Genomic DNA, 20,701 nt, shown 5'->3' with positions numbered 1-20,701 from the left:
AACTTCTAAACATAGGGATGGGAAGTAAAATGTTGTAACCACAACATTAAAATGGCTGGTTAGGTTTTTCCTAACAATCTGAACTTACTTCTTAAAAAAAAGTAATAAATATTAAAGCAAATTGTACTTGGACAACCCAATGGCACTACTTAGAGCATAATAATTTTAGAGATAAATCATTTGGGATTTATACCAAATCATACAAAGTAATATATTAATCTTTATAGCAGAAAATCCCAAATATTAAACTTTATTTTCATAAAATTGATATTGATATTCACAAGATTGATAGTTTTCTATAGGCTTTTTCTATTACATAATACCAAGCCAATTACATATTTGGATACATTTTAAATGAAGGTTTTTGAAGTCTGAAATCAGACTTGCGTTCTGTGTTGTAAGGCCTCCTGCAATGTGAACCTGAGGCCCTACACACATGTAAAATACTTTCCTAGAATTAAAATTCTAGGAAATTCATGGGGCAATCAGCGCTCCATGAAAACGGTGCATTAAAATCATGAGTTCATCAAACAGCAATTGTGCTCTAAATATCTTTCTACTAAGCATTTTTGCTTGCTCCAGCGAAACGACACATGCCAGAAAAAGGGAAACATTCGGACTGAATCCAGTCTAAGACCGTGTTAAAAGAAGGGACACCCACAGGGATTGCTCACCTGGTCGATGACCCAGGGGCTGTAGAAATGCCCATTCTCGGAGGGCTGCCACCAGCGCAGCCGGGTGGAGCTGGAGCGAGCCTTCAGGGGAACCTCCAGGGCAATGTAGCGTCCCACGTTGCTGGAGTTGCTGAAGAGGAACTCCTGCAGAAGGCTCCACGTGAGGCCCCCGTTGAGTGAGTACTGCAGCAGCACAGGCTGGCTCCTGGGGTCAGGCACCCCCTTGCCACATCCCAGTCTCATGAAGAACTGCACAAATCTAACAGGAAAAATCTTGCCACTTACCAGAAAGATCAATTTTCAGACAACATCCTACACAGGGAACCAGAAAGCCTTGGAGTTTGTCTACTGACTAGCCCTGTGTTTTCTAGCTCTATTTAAGAGCCATCTTTAGGAGATCTTATGATTTCCTTTCCAAAGCTTCTAGAATATAACTAGACAGACAGGTGGTATGACAAAAATTCATTTTGCCTGTGTGGTAGTTTGCCAGGCATAAGAGGCTGAACAAAGCTGGTCATTTATGTTTTCAGCTTTTGTCTGCACAGCAGATGGTGTTGCAAGTATCAGAAACATAATCCTGGGTGAAATTTTTATCCCTGTATCCCATGAGTACAGATTTTAGTGGCAGAAAAGCAACTGTGCTCTAAGTAGATCATAATTTGCTACGAATTTGCTGAAATGCTTAAATTCAAAATAAGCATCCCAGTTTTCCATTGGCATAAACCAGAGAAAATCTGGACGGGAGAACAAAGCACATTTCACTTTCAGGGATCATTTTGTCCATTTTGTCAGCCTGGGAAATTTGTCTAAATTACAGCGTTTAAATGTGCTGGCTTCCCTGAAGCCAGCCCCAGCCACCCAGGGACAGCAGTGCTTTCATCCCCCAGTTAATTGGCTTCTCCAAAGCTGCACAATGGACTTGTATCAAACTGCGAAATCCCTCCCGTCAGCCGAGGCTCACAAATAGCTCCACTGTGCTCTTGGAGTGGGGGGAGCCATGCTGTAATGATATTTACTTACTGGACTTGCAGGGATATCACAAGTGTTAATTCATGTTTGCACAGCTTTTGCACGGCTTTGGAGTGTTTTATCTGTACTAATTATTATTGCCTTAGTGCTGCCTGGCTCACGGTTAAATAAAATGGCGCAAAAGAAGTTTTATATCAAAAAATCTCGTTCTGGTTTGTTCTGCAGGTAGATCTGCTGGGAGTGGAGGCTGCAGAGATGCTGGGCAGACAAAGCTCCAATAAAATGCCAGACTTACAAGTCAATTAATTCTAGTCCTCACTGCGACTCACAGTTTCTCTTGCTACTAGATAGAGCTGCTTTTGCTGTAGATTATATCCACCTCCATGTCCCAGACATAACATATTGCTTGTGCTGTAAAGGAGCACTGGGTACCCTCATGGATCAACATATCAAATGTAATGGATTTGCTTCACTGCTGGCAAGTCTTTCTGCCTTCTCAGATTTACTCCAACATTGGCCACATAATTCAAAGGAAATAAACCCAGGTGACCTTGTCTCTGTGGCATCTGATTTCTTTGCATTGCTGTTCTTACATCTCAGATTTTACTAATGTAGTAATAACCCACCCAAATATAAGTAAAAATGTCTAACAGATTAAAAAATAATTTTAAATATCTCTCTTTTTATCCCAAAGATATTTTGCAAAGTCTCTGCATATATGGAAAAGCAAAATGATTTTTTTGCAAATCTACTAACACTCAAATGTGTGGATTTTCTTCTAGTAATTCAGAATTTAAAGGGATTTCATCAGCTGTGATACCTAAAATATTCTCTTCTTACTGATGTGGTTCAGTTTCAGCTACCACTATCACCATGATGGTGCTACACTGTCCCTGTGTTAAATTCTTTAAGGCACAGATGTGATGGCAGTGGATTGCAGAGTCCACTTGATTTCAATGCCCAGGTGCTGAGTGTTGCTTGCAGCACTGACAGACACAGCTGCTTGCCTGTGCTTTTCAGGGGATCTCCTCATAAAGAAAAGGGAAGTTTTAATGTGACATCTGAGTCTAGCACCCTTAAAAAAATAGTTGTTCTCATCACTCCTGGCATAAATTGAAACCTCTCCCCAAGTCCTGTGCAGAACTTGGCACACCTGTGTCACAGCAAGACCTGTTGTGCTTTGCAGGTGTGGACAAAGTGTCTGCAAATGTGGAAAATCCCACTGTAATTACTTTAGGTGGCAAAGGAGCAGCTCCCAGAAATGCCACTGCAGTGTGCCTTGCTGTTCAGAAGAGAACATACAGTTATTGCTTGATAACTGTTATTTTTCATAACCATAAATACAAGAAATTGAGTGTTCAGCTATGTTTTCCTAAGACAGAAGTAATTTATCTCCATATAACACCTTGAGGTCAATATTTGCAAATCCAGCTACAGACCATCATGGAAAAGAGATAAATAAATTAAGGTTCTTTGAACATGAGCAATAAGGAAAACATAATTTAGTTAAATTATGAAGTGACTTACAAGACTTTTAGTATCTTTTGTTAAACAATCTCTAACTTCAGAGTCATCTAGGAATCAGTGCTGAGTACTGGGGTTTGTTTTTATCAAACTCTGAAAAAAGTTTGCTGTGAGGAATCTTACAAATTACAAGGGTCCTTAATATTACACATCAATGAGGTGTAGCTAAGTGCTGATCTAAAAACTACAATGGTTAGATATTAGGCCTTTCTACTGACCACCAGTCTTTACAATGAAACCATTATTTAAATCTTCAATAGCAATGCTGACAGGTAAAAAGTAGATAAAATGCCTGTTAAAATGTTTCCCATAGAACATAAGAAAGGAGTAGGGTGTTTATAAGAGATCAATGAAAAAAAGTCTTGGAGAAAATGCAGTCTCCCCAAAGTAATAATACAAGAATATCAGCTAAAATACAGAACAAATAGAAAACAATGCCTATTTGTTAGCATGCTCACAATTGGGATGGTGTTTAATTCATATTAGTGTAATTTTTTTTTAATGTGGCTTGCTTAGCATGTCTCACTCATCACATGTCTCCTTGTAGGCTGTAAAGATACACCATAAACTGTAAATGCACTAAAATACTTGGTTTCCAATAGCTGGTGACAGCTTGATGGGAATTTCTCAGTGAATTATTGGAAACAAATGTGCACAATAAGAAAAAAAACAAACTTCAGAAATGAAAGAATTATGAGATGACAAATGTAAGAATTATACTTTCAGCAGATACTCCTGTTTCAGCAATGGCTCATAATACACCAGACTGTAAGAAAAGCAGAGCATTTCTCATGTTATGGATTTAGGAAACAGAAGCTTGCATGAACTACTGAAAGTGTTGCATCAGTTTCCAGACTTCTTATTTAAGGGAAAAAAAAGAGCAACATTTAAATGGTTAATTCAATTAAAGTTCAATTTCAATTGAATTTATCATGGTGGCAGTGGTGAAAATGGAACATTTGCTAGTGTGAGGACCACAGAATAGGTCATCTTGCTTTTGCTAGAGAAATATCACATATGCATCATTCTTCAGTATAGCATTTCCTCAATGAAATCCTGAAAGAACTTTTGAAAGGTGTTACCTGGCTTGTGACAAATCTAGGTCTCGAGTCATCAGCATACGTAAACCTTCCTCGTTAAAGAAAAGGTTGTTTCCTCCAGACATGATACCACATTTCCTTGATGGCTTTCCACCACTCACAAGGAGGAATCTATCCGACTCCAGCTGACCTGAATACACAGTGAATACATATTTATGATTTACTCTGAAGTGCTCCTGCTGCAAGAGTGCTACTTCCAGAGGAAGAGACATAAATTAAAAATCCCACGCTGACTGAGAAATATTCAGTGTTTCCAATGCCATGTATTCTAGAAAGCTGACACAAACCAAAGCAAAATAAACAAAATAAACCCAGAACTGTGAGATCTGGGACCTTTGTTTCCAGTTATTCACAAGGTTTTCCACCTTTCATCATTTATCTTAAGGTAACAACAACGTACTTGGGTCTATAAAGAAACTTTGGGTTCGAAGTGGTAGCATGCAAGCAAGGGCTGGAAAAATTGAAAATGAACAGCTGTGAAGGGATGAGTTTGGTTCACAGGTGCTGCTTTATGAAAACATGCTCCTCTTGCCGTGCTTGCTAGTGGGGGAAGCCCAGAGGGGTTTCAGAGTTGTGTGCAGGGATGCTGTGTGCACCCAGGCATGCGTGAGGCTTGGAGCTCCCCTCTGCCTTCCCTCTCTTGGGGTCTGCTGTGGCTGCTGAGCACTGGCTCCCATTCCTGAGACACTTGGTCTGCTCTGAAACCATGATTGCTGTAGTAGAGGGGGTCAGATTTCCCTTGTAGTGAGAAATGACACGAACTTAAAGCCCTCTGCTGTCTGCCTCACTTGCAAATGCTCTGTCTGTGCTACCATCAAAACTACCATCAAAACATTATTTATTTCCAAGATTATTTTCTACATGTAGAGTTTCAGGAAGTTCTGTTTCAATGAAGATTTTGTAATCCAAAATTGACAACATTACTTAGTAGAGAATTTAGAGTATCTCTTTCCTGTAAAGGAGAGAGAGAATGAAGATTTTGTAATCCAAATTACATCGTCAGGCATTCACAAACCACACTTGCAAATGGCATCTGAACTACCTGGTTCACGGGAACACCCCCATGGCACAAATTCTAACCAGAAGCACGCAGGGGGGAGCAAGGCTTTGCTGTTTAACCCCTTGAACCCTGGGTTGCACTGAGATGGACAGGTAGCATTCAGATGCCCCCTCCCAAGAGAGATACCTTCAAAGTCATCCTTGAGGAAGTCGGCGTTCCTGGTGCTGATTTTGCAGGTGGGCCCCGAGTAGCCGGGGTCGCAGATGCACCGGGTGCCGTTGACGCAGCTGCCGTGCCCGTTGCACATCTCCTCACACTGGGGACCAATGTACACGTTGTCAATGGCCCAGGTCACAGGCTGGGACCCAGCAGGGTAAAACCCTTGGTACCACCTGAACCTCGCCAGCCTGAAAATGGCATAAAGTGTACTTATTTTAAATTATAGTTCCATCTTTTTTTTGGTATTTCATACGTACATTCACATATGCATTCACATATATATTCACACATATATTTATATATATAAAAATATATATTTCTATATGTATATATAACATTCTATTCACATATATAATATTCTTTCTGTCAGAACTGGCTTGATAAATAGGTTAATTCTAGAAACTGACTGCTAGATCTAATTCCTTCAGTACCTCATGCATCTTTATGTTGACGTTCAACCCAAGTACTGACAGGAATAAAAATAACACTATTCATTAGCTGTAATCTCAAAACTGAATGGCAGGCATGATTTTCAAAATTTAAAATCCAGCTACTTTTAACTCCATCATTCATGGGGAAGATGAATGGCCGTGGTCTGGTGGATTCCCTTCTGCTTTGGTGTACAGTGTGTGGGTCAGACCCAGCCACTTTCACCCTCTCCTGGAGAGTGAGATTCTAATTCATCCTTCCACTGTGCCCCCAGGGAGACCACCTGTAGGGGTGGAGTGGGAGGGTCTCACCCTCAATTATCCAGAAAGAAAACATGATCTGTCATGTCACCAGGTATTCAGCTTGCTTTCGGGCAGCTTAATCTTAAACCAGGCTGATATTGCAAGCTGTTAATTTAAACTATGTTCTCCTATGGGTGCTGTCCTGTCATTTTTAATTCATCTCCTAAGTGCTACTTGCATCAATGCTGCATATAAAAAGGAACCAACTGGGGAAGGAGGGAAAACAAATTGAGATGAGGAAAATACTTGAGAGACTAATTTTATTCCCAGTTGAGAAAACGTTTTAAGGGAGGAAGGAAACCAGAAGATTGAGAAGGGAGAAGCACTTAATTGCCTTGCGTGTTTAATGTGTCTTGTTAAAGACATCTAAATTCAGCAGGCAAATCAATTCCATAGGTAATTGTAGCTGACGAATTATTTTCCTTGATTTGCTAAAAAGAAATTTTTGTGAAGGGATTTAGGTAACAACCAATAATTGATGGGTGGGGACATTACTAAGTGTCACAAGAAAGATGCCCAAGAACCAGAATTCTGCTGGAAGTCAAAATCATTGACTTTAGTGTGCCCTAAGGGGAGGGACACAAGTGTGAGGCTGGAGGTGCTGTAAGCTCCTCTTGAGAGTAAACCTCTGCCCCACGAGCTGGATTTTTTTCCTGAGACAAGCCAGCTCCTCCTCTCAGGGGCCCTCCTGGCAAGGGCGAACCATGACTTGTGTCTGGAGCAGAGAGTGAACCACTGCTTATTTGGGGTTTCTTCTCTGGCTCAACAGGCCCTGGACCTTTCCTTCAGGACATAACTGGAAATACTAATTATTACTGACAGCTGTCTGCTGAGAACATATATTCATTTCTAAAATTACCTATGTAGTGGAAATAACTTAAAATGTCTTCATCCTCAGTTAAAATACAACCACTCGGCACTTGGGGGACGGAAAGGCTGGGGGATTTTTTTAGAATTACACAATGAGAAAGGTTTGGATTTTTTTCTTGTTATTCCAGTAGATTCTGGTGGAGAAATCCCCCTTCAGCCCTCTGGCCCAGTGATTTAATGCACAGAATGTAAATTACTCTGCACTGCTGGGCTTGGCTGGCTGTCAGCCATGGACTCCTGGCCTGGTGTGTTGGGGAAGGAAGGAAGGTAGGAAAACAGGATAGAAGTACTCAGGAACAGGGGACTAAATCAAAATCCTGGAAGGTTTAAATGAGTTAGGAGTCTGCACAGTCAAAATTTTTATTTGGAGGGATGCATTGATGGTTGGCTAAAGGGCAAAATAATTCTTTTGCACAAAACCAGGAAGTACAAGTGAGCTGCTGAAAGAGATGGTTACCTATTGCATGCTTGAAATGTTAACTGTCATAAACCAGAAAACTCAGGTTTAAAATTTAAACATTTCCTTAAATTATTAAACAATCAGTCTTTCAAAATGTGATTCTTATTCCTTATATAGGTCTTTTCATACTTTCAGAGCACATATGGGGTCATTTATTTAGTGGAGGACCTATTGACTGCAGTAGTTTCATAAATACTCAGTCTCATAGGTGCACAGACTCATGAAGTCTCATAGTTGCATAGCTCATTTTCATTCATATATGCTACAGTTTAATCATTAATGGTGTGAGCTTTTACATAAAGTGAGTTGATGCTGGATGACAGTTATTCCTGAAAAAGTAAACAGTAGTGTTTTTACTTTGAAAAGTTACATACTACTGTGCCTGCTAGCACATAGTGTTTTTCTATGCTGTGTTATCATCCAGCCTGATTGACTGAGACATTATTTAGATCAGACCATTTCTTTATACTGAAGTGGAATCAAGCTTATACTAGCTCCTATTTTACTGCATTTTTCTTATGAAGCTCAAATTTAATGCAAGAATATCATCAGTGAATTGAAATGGCTGATGCAGTTCTGCAAAGAACACTCAGAGCATGCTAAGAACAGTCAGTTTTGTGTTTATTTCAACAAGCAACTCCCTTCTATTAAATTATCACTAATTAAATATATAGATAATAGGAAGTTGCCTGTGACTATTCTACATCAGCATTAGGCACAAGATGATTTGGGGAATCACCTGAACACTAGCTAACATTCAGGGCAAAAAGCTGAGAAAAACTGGTCATTTGTTCTGCTCTAGTGCTGCAGTTCTTATGCACCACCCTTGTGCTGGGTGAAAAACAAATAAAAGCAAAGCAGCGAGCAGCTGGGCAGGAGCAGGAGCTGGACACTTACCCACAGAGGTGCAGCTTTCCAAAGTGAATGACCTCCCTCCTCCAGCCCTGGGTGGTGCCTGCGTAGTAAGTGCTGCTGGGGTGATGCTCGGTGGAGCAGAGGGAGCTGAGGTGGCTGCTGCTGCTGTAGCACAGGGGCAGCAGCAGGTGCCAGGTGGCCCCCAGGTCCCGTGAGAACTCCAGCTTCACCGGGTCAGCAGAGGAGCTGTCAGTGGTGCAGCCAACATTGATCTGGGGGCCAAACACAGAAGGTGACACAGTGGGACTCCCAGTCATTCTTCAGCCTCCCCCACTGGGTATGGTGTTTGTTTAGTTCAGGAAAAGGGTGATTTGGGAACCCACTTCACAACAGAGATGATGCACTCAGGACATGCACATGAACAAGAACTCTTGCACATTACTGTCCTGTCCACTAGTATATCACACCATGGGTTATTATAAAATGAATGTGATAAGAATTCCCCAATAATTTCTACCTAGAGAAAACCAAAGTTAGAAAGGATAGCTGCTAACATTGCTGGAGTAAATGCACCAGTTCTTGCAGTCCTCTGGCAGGTGCTGAAGTAATCCCAGCATCAAGAAAATGTGCATTATTAAATGAAGAAATATTAAAACAAAAAGTGAAGCATTAACTTTTTGTTAATGTTGAGCTGTTAATTGCTGAGCTACACTATGATCCTCTTTAATGTTACATATATAAAAAAAAAAAAAAACAAAGCTTATCACCTCAATATATTCAGCTTTCATGGTCACTACCTATTTGTTCATGTATAATGACAAAGCCCTAGAGCATCATAGCTGGACTGCATTTAGATGCAATGTCTTAGTTTGGCAGTGTCAGACCTCTCAGGGTGTGCTCACAAGATTCCTCATATAAAAGAACAGTAGAAAAGGCAAAACACAAAAACCAGTTCTACTACTGAAAAAATACAGACTGTTTAATACAGAATCTGAGACAGTGCAAGTTAGTTTTCCTGTTACACTGATATTTAGATCTTCTTATCATTTCAGATTGCTTTTGTAAAAGAAGACAAATTAGTTCTTTACAGAATGACTGTCATATAAAATAAGATGTACTGATTACAAAGCCTGCATTAAAACTATGTAACATTTTAATATTTTTATATATCTTTTTAGCAAAAAAAAAGTGTCTTTGTAGCATTCTATTCTGTTAAGAAAATCTATTTGTTTCTAGAACACAGTAATGCTTAGAACTGTGCATGAATGTTGAAAGTGTATCCTACATCAAATTTCCTTCATCACTCTTCAGTGCACATGAGTCCCATCAACCTACATTTGACTAGAAGCGTTGTCTACTCATCTGGAAGCTTAGAGAGATGCTTGACCCAATATAGGTTTTGACTCTTGAGACACAGAGAGAAACCACTGCATTATGCATAACCCCTTCATTTACACTAATGTTCTCAAAAACGTGAGCTGAAAATGATGTTCTTACCACATATGGAAGTAAACATGTAGATTTTATGAGTTAATGCTATCAAGGCTTATGAATATCTTAAAGTCACCTCAAACATTTTTGTTCTACAGGCTCTAATCTATATTTTAAGAGAGGAAATGGTTTGCCTTCAATAATTTATGAATTAGTTGCATGACAGATTGAAGAGTGCATGAGTACACAGCTAAACCTAATTTTCTTGGAAAACCCTTAGTATCATTTCAGTAATTTTTATAAACTCCTATCATTTGCTGATTATTATGCAGCTCATATTAATGCAACAACATGCCACATAGTTGTTAAAAGCAGCCTGGTAACTGTGACATGGCAATTTATGTGCCAGATTATTTTCCAGTTTCTTAATGACAATATAATGACCTCTCTAAACTAAGAAATACTAACTGGTTACTCCCATCAATAGCTGCCCCAGGCAATGCACAGTTTAGATAAGTCAGAAATACAGTTTAGTTTAGACTCTGTGTTGTCACCTGTTTCCACTGAGAGAATGAAGCACAAAAATATGCTCCTTATTAATGAACTTTCTTTAAAAAAGAAAATAGGATGACTTCAGGCCACAATAGCCAAAAAACAGCTTCATCTAGACCAGCTATGATGTGGGCAGAAGGAAAAGGAAAGCAGAAGCTTGTCTTTGAGAAAGTGCAATAGTGCAGTTAAGCCAGCAAGGCAGGAAAAATTATTTTTTACTATCACAGATGAAGTTGTAGCTCTGCACTGGTGAGCTTGTGGAAGTGCTGCACTCTTACCTGGAGCAGGCTGTGAAGTGGCAATTTGGACTCTCACCATATTTTGCTCGTCCTCTTGCCTGCAGCTGTGACTCTCCAATGCATAGCACATGGACTTTAATGCTATCAGTGCAAGTATATAGGCATAGACAAAGTAGTAATTTAGGCAAGAAAGTAGAAGACTTTGAGGCAGAAATTTCCCTTATCTGTGCATTAAAAGCATCGTGATACATACACATGAGGGAGGGTAATGTCAAATCAATTAGAGGGGAAATTGGACAGGTTTCTCTATTTGGCAATCAGAAGAGCTGGGCAAATTCACCAGGGCAGAATATAGAAGAACATGAAGCAAAAGGCAAAATAACTTTCTGAGGACAAGTACCTCAAATTGGATGATAGTATTTTCATTGACACTCAGGTCCCTTGTGGTAATGGAGTGCTCTCCAACTTCATTTGAAACAAACACCATAGCTGAATCTTCTTCCCTGAAAATCAAGGAGAGGAGAGCTTTAGACTCACTTTACAAAGTCACTTCTCTCTATTGTATTCCTGAGGGAATCTTACGGAGCTCTTTTAGATGAATATGGGCAATAAAGCCCAATGTTTCCACCAGGATAGAAAAACCAGTTGTCCTCTTTAGGGCCAAAGTCAAAGGTATCCAAAAGGATAATGGGATTCTTCAGGTTATTTCCATCAATAATGAAGTCATCAATAATCCAGATTTCTTCTTTTTTGCCTACAAAGAGAATGGAAATATTCCTATTAAGACCTAATACCAATATTATTAGAGAGCAGGACAGCAGCCAGTATTTATGGATTATGTGAAGAGGAGGGTGCTAAAAGTGTGGGATCACTATTTTCACTTTCCATGAAAATAGTTTCCATACTGCTTTCCAGCTTGAACTTATGGAATTAACTTGTATTCCCTAAAATTTATAGAAGGCACAGCAAAACAAAGAGTGAAAAGCAATGGGTGTTGAACAATTATCTTCTATTTAAATCATATTTACTTTGAAATTCTGTCATTGTCTTCTTCAATTAAGAATCATCTAAATGAGTAGTTGCTACACAGTCAAAGCAGGCTGAAAGTGCAATTTCATTCTACATCCTTGCACTCAGCAGCTTGTGTATGCCTGGGAAGAGTTTCCTTTTCCTTCTCTCCAATGGATTATGTATTCATATACGTCAGAAAATTGGTATTCTCAAACTGAAGAGGAAGGATTAAATTGACAGACCTTCAGTGTAGCATTTTTTCATTTATCTAAAAGTGTTTGAGTTCATCAGAGAAAAGTTTAGATAATTGTTTTAGGCAGGACACGTCAGAAGAACGAGCTGAAACGGGATTGTCAGGACCAGATTTGAATTTGGGTTTTTTTCATTAGGGGTGTGCTAGGAATTTGCCTACACGGAATAAACTGTTGCTGAATCAACATGTCTAAATGATTGCTGGAATTCTTTAGAGCTGTTAATGTCAGTTTCTGCTTGGAACTGTGCTCAGAGTAACTGCGAGCAGAGAAGAGCTTCCTTCAGCTGGCACATCTCCTGTAATCAGGAGGAAGGAGCTGTGCTCCTCTTGTGGTTTTCCAGTCCTTCACAATTTAATCAAAAGATTAACTGCTCACTACATACTCTTTCTAAATGGGTTTTTAATGCCTAGTTAATTCTGAGAAAGGTAGGCCCAGTTCCCATTTACACTTGGGACACTTTTGTATAATTGGAGCATCCTAATGGGGCCTCAGTGTGAGTGAGAATCATGCCCATTAAAAATAATGAGAAGAACCTGAGTGAAGTTAACTTTATTGGTGTTTCTTATCTCCCACTCCCTCCAGGGCCAAAGCTGATGCATTTCTGCACACAGTCCAGGGATATCAGGTGAAGGTACTTCACTTTAAAGCATTCAACTGCTTTTTAAGAACAGCAAACATAATCCTGCAGTAATTCTAATTGCAGGAGTTCAAACACAAAACCCCCATGATTTAAGAGTCTCTCTAATTGTTCAGTTCAAGAAAATGCACTCTCTTAGAGATGCTGAGCAGTGCCAGCAGGGACCTGGCCTCCCAGGGTGTGTCTTTTGCTCACCATTGTTGTAGGGCTGCCAGAGCCTGAAGCGCGTTGCGTTGCTCTGGGCTGCGTAGGGCAGAGGGACGTTGATGAAGAGCACATCTGTAGTCTGGGTGAAGTAAAACTCATCTATCAGGTGCCAGCTGATGCCACCATTGACAGAATATTGCAGCAGGATGGAATGAGACCTCTCAGGGGTGCCTGGAGCAGAAAGGACATGGATTTATGTTCATTGAAATCCAGTAAGTTCAAGGAAGTATAAATGAAATTATGTTGCTCTGACACCCACTACAAAGTATGGGCTTCCTTTAACAACAGCTTAAGCTATTGAGATGCTAAATACACATTCTACACATATGACTTTCTGTGCTTTCTCTTGCTTGTTTGTCTGCAAAATGCAAATGAAATAGGGCCTAAATTTACACTACTGTTCATGATACATACGATTATACTTACACAAGAAGCTATCTCAGCATTACATTTTTTGAGATTAGAACATACCAGCTCCTCCTACTACAAACATATTCCAGTAATACAGTATTTATTTGCTTGTTTTGTCCAGCTACAAGACATTATCATCACCATCTGTAGCATCCAGGATAAAGACTCAGTCCCTATTCTCATAAATTTATGAGCCTATGGCTCTCACTGCAGACACTGGGATCAGGATATTCATGCCCAGAAATAACATGATTGATGGAGAGCACTGAGGATATTTATTAGCATATTTTAACAACAACAAAGCAATATTCTGTGCTTTAAACTGGGCCTAAAAGTCAGCAGAACTGACAGTAAAATTTGCATTTTCTAACTACCAGCTCCTCCTATTTTTTTTTTACTTAGAGCTTTAAAGAGTAAAAAACAAAAGCTCATTACATCCCTAGTTATTAACACATGCTAATTAGAGCCCAGCACTCATTTTTGATGCTGGTTGCCGTACAAAGCTCAGCCCCCAGCCTGTACTTGTCCTATGCCTAACTTGCTGTCCAGGAATACCAGTGTCCAAGGGATGGCATCTCTGAACTGAGGTCTCACTCAGAAAAACATACACTCTCTGCTCCCTTCTTGATGTGGCACAGTGATGGCATGTCCCCAAAAACTCAGTCAGGAACCAGCAGAAGGAAAGGACTAAGGGACAGATTCTTCATCCCTGACTCACTGTGTGTTACTGTGCAAGCTTTTCCCATGTTTCTCAGGTTAAATGAACCACATTTGCTGAAACCAAGTGCCTGGTGCAGATGTTCCTGCTCCCCTCTGCTCCACTGCTAAGTACTCAACTGCTGTGGAGCAGAGCAGGGAGGTGCTGTTTGCAGCCAGGAGCTGATTTCAGCTTATCTGTGGCAATTAACAGTAAACAACACACTGCTTTTAACACTCACAGCTGAGAGATATGCCCAGCTATATCAACTTGTATTCAACATGAGGGAGCTTGTTGGGACTAAGTCCTGGATCCAGCAGTAGGGCTAACAAGTAATACAGATTCAATAAGGAGCAATTTCTTCTGGGCTTTCATGGTCTTACTCCTTGTGGGTCAAGTGTCAAAATCCAGGCTTGAACCTTTGGCTACTCCTGCCTTCAGAGCAATATTTTTACTCACTTCATTTTTAAATATTTTTTTCAAGGATCATATGAAGAAATATTACCAGGGCATAATTTCGTAAAAGAAGTCTTCACAAAGACTTTGCTTATAAACATGAAATATTTGGCATGTTATCATTTTGGGGGATGTTATGTTTTTGATAAAGAGCTAAGCCCAGTAATGAATAGCCCAATATATATTATTAAATGCCCATTAAAGAAAATCAATAATAATTCACAAAGAGCTATATTTTCCCTCATCCATGCACAGATTTGGCTAATACACTTATTTAGGAAGAAAGAGAGGGTTCCAAACTATTTTCAAGCTGTTGGTAAGTGTTGAGTCAGTTAGACTCCAGTCCCAGAGCACTGAGCTTACCACAGAAACTATGGACATCTTCCTTACACCAGAGTGAGAGGAGTTTTTCAGCATTCAGAGTTCAGCCTGGAAGTGTCAATTCTATCAGCAAATTTGGGGAAAAGTTCTGAAATTGCATGGGAGTGGCTCAAACCTTCAAGCAGTTTAGTGGTTCTCCATCATGTCACTCCAGACTTGGATATAATTATTTTTTAAAGCCAAGGATGACAGGGCCTTGGAGCAGGGTAAAACTGAATAATTGGCTTAAAAGTCCTTGTACTGGAGGAACTGTCACTGGTTATTTACAACAATGTGTAAAACTTCTCTTGCAAAGTCTGACTATTCTTCATATCAATTAAACAGAATTATGGAGTTTCAGTTATCTCTAAGCTACCTGCTAGGCAGTCAAATGGTAAGAGATTTTAATGCAGTGTACTGAAGCTAGAAAAGGAAAACCACTGTAGTTTACTATTAGTCCCTTAAGTAATTTACTGTAGGCACAATTTTATTACATAAAAAAAATTGGACAAATAATTTTTTCCCATTATAATGGAAAATATCTATAAAACCTTGAGCTCCTTTGTTTCTTTTCTGCCTAAGACTTTACTAGCTGTGCTATTTTTGGTGATACTAAAGTTCACTTTTTCCTTAGGAACTGCACAGACAGCCATGTAGGCTGGGAGCAAGGTAGGGGTGATGCAGAATTTCAAACAAGCTCCCATATAGTCAGTCTACCATAAACTGTTGATCCCTACCATACACTGAAGTGGAAAATATCAATCTGTATTCTTTTCTGTGCTGCTACTATGTACTAACAAAGCTAGAGAAGTGATAGTAAATCAATGAGGATCTTACCTTTGGCAATAAATTTGAACGAAAACTGGATGTACACTGTATTAGTGCAGTCCAGATCTCTTGACACAAGCATTCTCAGTCCTTCCTGCAAATGCAGAATATTCAATGTAAGTTCTCATGACTGAGTGTGTTCCGCAGCTTATTGTGCTTGGCTGTTGTCTGCTTCTGCCTGCTGGTGGCAGCAAGAGGGGAAGTTCTCTGTTCCACTCCTTTTCCCAGGCAGAAAATGGGGACAGCGACAGCCTTGGCACAGTGAGCCAAGGTCTGACAGAGGCACAGCTACATGGGCAGGTACAGGCACAGTTACAGCTCATTCAGTTCGTGCTCTGAACCCCTGGGGTGTGATTGGATCTGCCAGCACTGACTCTGACATTGAGTCCAAGCTACTGCACTCACTTGTTGTGCAAACTGTACAGTTGCCAGGCACCCTAATTTCCAGGCAGGGACAGTCCTCTCTTAGAGTTATTTTCTATATCTCAAAACATATTTTGTACAAATATACAACCTGTAAGGAAAGGGAGCACAAAGGAAACCTCAGAGGGATCCTGAGACCCCCTGTCCAGCTCGACTGATGAGCTCACTGCTGTGTGGATCCTGGGGCCAGAGCCAGTCCCTGTTCTGCAGAGATCTGGCAAAAACCAACTCTCAGAGCTTCCCTCTTTCTCAAACCCATTCCCCCAGGGGAACAATCTAAAGGAACAAGCAATGCAAATTTTAGAAAACTCACATTTTGTGATTTGGGATTTAAATAATCTAAAGAGGTTGAACTGGAGTCAAGCTTTTGCAAATAAATATTTCAAAGAATTAATTTGTACACCAAACATTATTTAACTTTTTTTTTGGGGGGGCACGTGAGTTCACAGTGTCAAATGAAGACTTGTGTGAGCTGATAATTTGTGTGCTTGTGAACAAAATCTATTATTCATTTTGTTAAGAACAGAAAAATTCAGAAAATATATGTCCTGGCCTTTTGAAATCTGCAGTCAACAAAAATAAGTCTTTAAAGAACTAGAAGACATCAAAATTGTAAAATTGAGTAAAATACAGACAAACTACATAAACATTGATGACACAGACTACAGCCCTGACTAATTTGTATTATTCAAAATACTAAAGAGCCAATCAGGAAACTTGAAGACAATCGTATTGTGTGCCATATTTCCAAATAGGTCACCTCAAGAATCTCAGTGTAGAATTTAATTCTTTTCCTCTGGTGGTCAATGAAGAGTTTATACCACAAACAAAATAATAAACGACCAAGAGATGAAACCCATTTGTTCATAAAAAAACAACTGTGGAAAACATGGCACATGTTTAGGGTAGGAAAAGACAAGCAAAATCAAAATGTTAAATTCTAGCCAAAAGACTTCAAAATCAACAGATGGGGCTAACAAGAGAAAATTTACTTTCTGTTTTTGACTCTACTGGTTTTCATAATTTTTTTTTTAAATGTGGGTAATCTCTGACCCCTTTAAAAATGAGAGCTGTCCCAGACTTGATGGTGTCACCGTTCAGGTTTCCCCTCTCAGCACCGTAGACTTCAGGCCAAAGGTCTGGATGCAAGTTACCATTGAAATCATCCTTCAGGACAGATGGCAGAGGAAGGACAGGGACACAGTAAGGACCTCCAAACCCTCTGTCACACCTAGCAACACATTGGGAAGAAAAGGTATTATCCATCTGGCCTGGATAAAACACATCCTCTCTATGAAGCAGCTTCAGCAGTTTCCTACTCACATGCAATGGCCTGAGTCACAGATGCCGTGCCCTGAGCACATCCAGGGGCATCCTGTAGCCAGGACCACATTATCAATGGCCCAAGAATCTACTCCAGAGGCATAGTTGTACTGAATCCATCTGAAGCGTGTTCTGGGAGAGCTGTTAAAAACAAAGGAAATCTATTTCAGGATTCAAAATTCTGATCCGCAAAGATCCACTAAAGAAAATCCCACAGACTTCTGAAGAAAAGTAGATTAATAAGCATGGCCCACTTATTTTGAAAAGATTCATATTCTAGTGGAAACTGGAAGTTTAAATTTCTCAGGTTAGTCTTTCAGGCAAAATTCCAGCATATTCTAAAGAAAGGTGCCCAAAGTGATGATCGAGAAAGAACATTGCTGAGACACTTGCTGATCAATAAGTGGTTGAGCAGAAATTAGCAGTTCCATTAGCATTTGACAGCTCCACGTGTTGCTAGCAGAATGGAAACAGTAAAATTGCATCAGTAAGGTAAGAAGTTATGGAAGTTCATTTATACAAAGTGTTGTGTAAAGAGAAAAACAATGGTTATATATATATATAAGAATGTATGAATATATATGTACAAATATGCACATGCATACACACTGCTGTCACTGCTGACTGCCTTGTTATCCTCAAATGAAGAAAGCGTTTTGGAGAAAAAACATTCTTTGAAAGATGATGTATGGCCCTCTGGAGTGAGCTGTGGAATTGGAAACCAAGATATGAACTCCAGGCCCAGGTCATTTGCTGTGTGCCCATTTTTACCACTATTTTCTGGGTGATGAAATGTACAGAGGTAACATGTAGGGTGCTCTGAAGAATTACAGAACTACTCAGAACAATGGTAAGCAGTCACTTTCATTACCTGCTGTTCCTAAACTAGAGCATGGTTTTATTTAGAGAGATGGATGCCAGCACATCTGCCACATCCATTTACAGCCCTGTGATATCCTGAGGAGCTTGGCAGAACTCTCCTCCTGGTCAAAAGGGTGAAGGTGGCACATCCAGTGACATGTTCTGACTTGCTCAGTGCTGTGACTGACATGCCTGAATGTTGGGTGACAACTTAATGTGCAATAACAGAAAACACTAATGTAGGAAAGGATGGATCAGGGAATTTATTCTTGCTTCTTATTGCATAAATGTTAGAAAAGCTGGTTTAGCATTCTTGTTCTTGCTGTCAGAAATTATAGGGAAGACTTAAGAATTCATTCATCAACGTTGTAACTTCCTTAAGTCCCTACGCTTCACATTATAGCTGATGAAATATTTTGAAGTGAAATGTAAAATTCTGGTGGCGTGACAACGCACATTTAAAAATTTAAAAGACGTGCAGAACATTCCCAAGCTGGAGGATGTTTGTTCTAATTAGATCAGCAAAATCTTTGTCATGCTAAATAGCCAGAAGAGCAGTGCTCACTTGGTGGAGGGTGGGAGGTAGACAGTAACTCTCTTCCAGTTTTGGAATCTCTCTGAAGTGTAGATGGAGCTCTCGGTGTACTGCTGACAGCCGATGGTTGGGGGGACACACTCCTCTGTCACCAGGTGCCAGTCCCTCCCATTGTTTAGGGAATACTGCAGGTGGACACTGTGGGAATTGCTGTAGGGCTTGCTGCAACCCATGCTCAGCTCAAACTGCAAGAATGTGGAGGCTGACACGTGGAAGTCCCAAGTCTCAGCGTAACGAGGTTTTCCTGAGCAAAGAGAGAAAAACCACAAATACAACAATAACAACAAATACAACAATAACAACAAATATGACAATAACAACAAATACAACAATAACAACAAATACAAAAATAACAACAAATATAATAACAGCAACAGATACAACAATAACAACAAAGTGTACCTTCGGCATATGCTTTCAATACTGTCATTCAAATTTATTACCTCTATCTCCACCTTCTTCCAGCCTTCTTTTCCCTACAGATTTCTAAATAACTGGATTTGTCTATACCTCCCATCTTGTAAAACTCAATCTTTATGTAATTTATAAAATAGACTCATACAAAATGTAGTAATGTTTGATGACACATACCAATGTTTTCACTGAACATTAGAGCTGTATCCATAGACAGGCAGTCAATGTCTACTTGACCTCCTTGTATCCTGTACCAGCTTGCTTGTAAATCCACAGTTCCATCAAATTTATCCTGGAAGCCGGTCTGAGAGCTGTCATTCATCCCTATGAGCACGTCATCCAGAGCCCACTGAGCTGAATGCTTCCCTACAAAAACCAGAGTAGACAGGTTAGTGGAGTCCCTCTAAGTTGTTTTTAATGCCCATATGCTGTGTTCACTCAGTGAGCAGCACTCAATCACACAGATTTGAGTGCTGTTAAACAAGACTAAAACATTGCTCAAGGATGCACCTGGACACTAGAGCATGTTTCTATTACAGATGAACACAGGTATTTCCCTCTTCATTACTTTAGCTTCAGTCCCTTTGCCATCATATGCTCTCCCTCTGTTTGGTCCCTGAGCCCCTAGATTGGGGATTTTCATTTTATGGGTCACAACCTTCCTGCTATTCCCCACAGCTAAATTGGAAAGGCTCTGTCTAGTTCCCAAAATAGCTTTTGTATCAAAGTGAATAGCACAAGAAGGAAAATGCTGAAGGTTCTGCATATAGATAATATTTAGAGAAGTGCTGTTCTCCTTCCTGGAAATCTCTCTCCTCTTGCTCTCCAGCCTACAGGCATTTCACTTTCATCATCTGCAGCCCATTTCTTTGGCCTTCACTTCAATTCACCTTTCTACTGGCATGCTGAAAAGCACCTCTTATTACACAATTGCTGCCCTCACAGGAGGGAGAGCAAGGAAAGCCTTTACAATAAATTGTGAGCCTGCAGCAATGTGCCAGGACTCTTGCCTTGCCACCAAGAGGAACGTGGGTCATGGCTGATAGGGCCACTCTGCACTGAGGAATGGCAGACAGAGGATAGTCCATGATGGAACTAACATCTCTGACCAGAACTGGTTGTCTGGTGTAGGTGCCAGTGTGGAAGGTGATATTTCAACTTCCAGTCATAAAACCTTGTTTATACTGGGAGCCACAGGGCTGATATCAGTGGCCTTAAGAGTGATGACCCTGCAGGGACAGATGTCATCCAGGTGCCACCAAGGCAAGTACAGGGAGCAACAGGCTGGACACTGCACCACTCATCAATGCAAATGATCATCACAGAGTGATGCTCTGTGGTGCACCAGTAATTGCTTAGCAAAGGAACTGTCCTCTTAACTAAATCACATCCCTCTTGTCTTGTCTATTCTCATACCTAGTGAGGACAATTAGGTCCAGCACATACAAGAAAATTTATGAATAAAATCATCCATCAAAATGATAAATGATGTCTAAGAAGCTGCATACCATAATTACCTGAATGTAAGCTATGTGCTTTGCTCCCCAAGGAATTGCTGTTGAAATGTACTTTGCTATATTTCTTAATATTGCCTTATATT

The 20,701-nt window shown here is 40.1% G+C and overlaps 1 protein-coding gene across 2 annotated transcripts in view; it reads right to left on the bottom strand.

Annotated features, from left to right (window-relative positions):
* RELN (reelin) overlaps positions 1-20,701 on the bottom strand; it is a 283,413-nt gene that overhangs the window by 35,558 nt on the left and 227,154 nt on the right. For both annotated transcript variants that reach the window (XM_058023699.1, XM_058023698.1), the window contains exons 33-44: positions 19,279-19,467; positions 18,658-18,931; positions 17,232-17,372; positions 16,962-17,139; positions 15,495-15,579; positions 12,722-12,904; positions 11,207-11,378; positions 11,025-11,127; positions 8,445-8,674; positions 5,454-5,674; positions 4,250-4,397; positions 675-933 (exon numbers count right to left, since the gene is read on the bottom strand). In XM_058023699.1, the coding sequence (XP_057879682.1) occupies positions 675-933; positions 4,250-4,397; positions 5,454-5,674; positions 8,445-8,674; positions 11,025-11,127; positions 11,207-11,378; positions 12,722-12,904; positions 15,495-15,579; positions 16,962-17,139; positions 17,232-17,372; positions 18,658-18,931; positions 19,279-19,467 (2,183 nt within the window). The remainder of the gene's footprint in view (positions 1-674; positions 934-4,249; positions 4,398-5,453; positions 5,675-8,444; positions 8,675-11,024; positions 11,128-11,206; positions 11,379-12,721; positions 12,905-15,494; positions 15,580-16,961; positions 17,140-17,231; positions 17,373-18,657; positions 18,932-19,278; positions 19,468-20,701) is intronic.

This window comes from Melospiza georgiana, chromosome 4 (assembly GCF_028018845.1).
Source record: "Melospiza georgiana isolate bMelGeo1 chromosome 4, bMelGeo1.pri, whole genome shotgun sequence".
Taxonomy (NCBI): Eukaryota; Metazoa; Chordata; class Aves; order Passeriformes; family Passerellidae; genus Melospiza; species Melospiza georgiana.
This window is presented reverse-complemented; position numbering and strand designations above follow the sequence as displayed.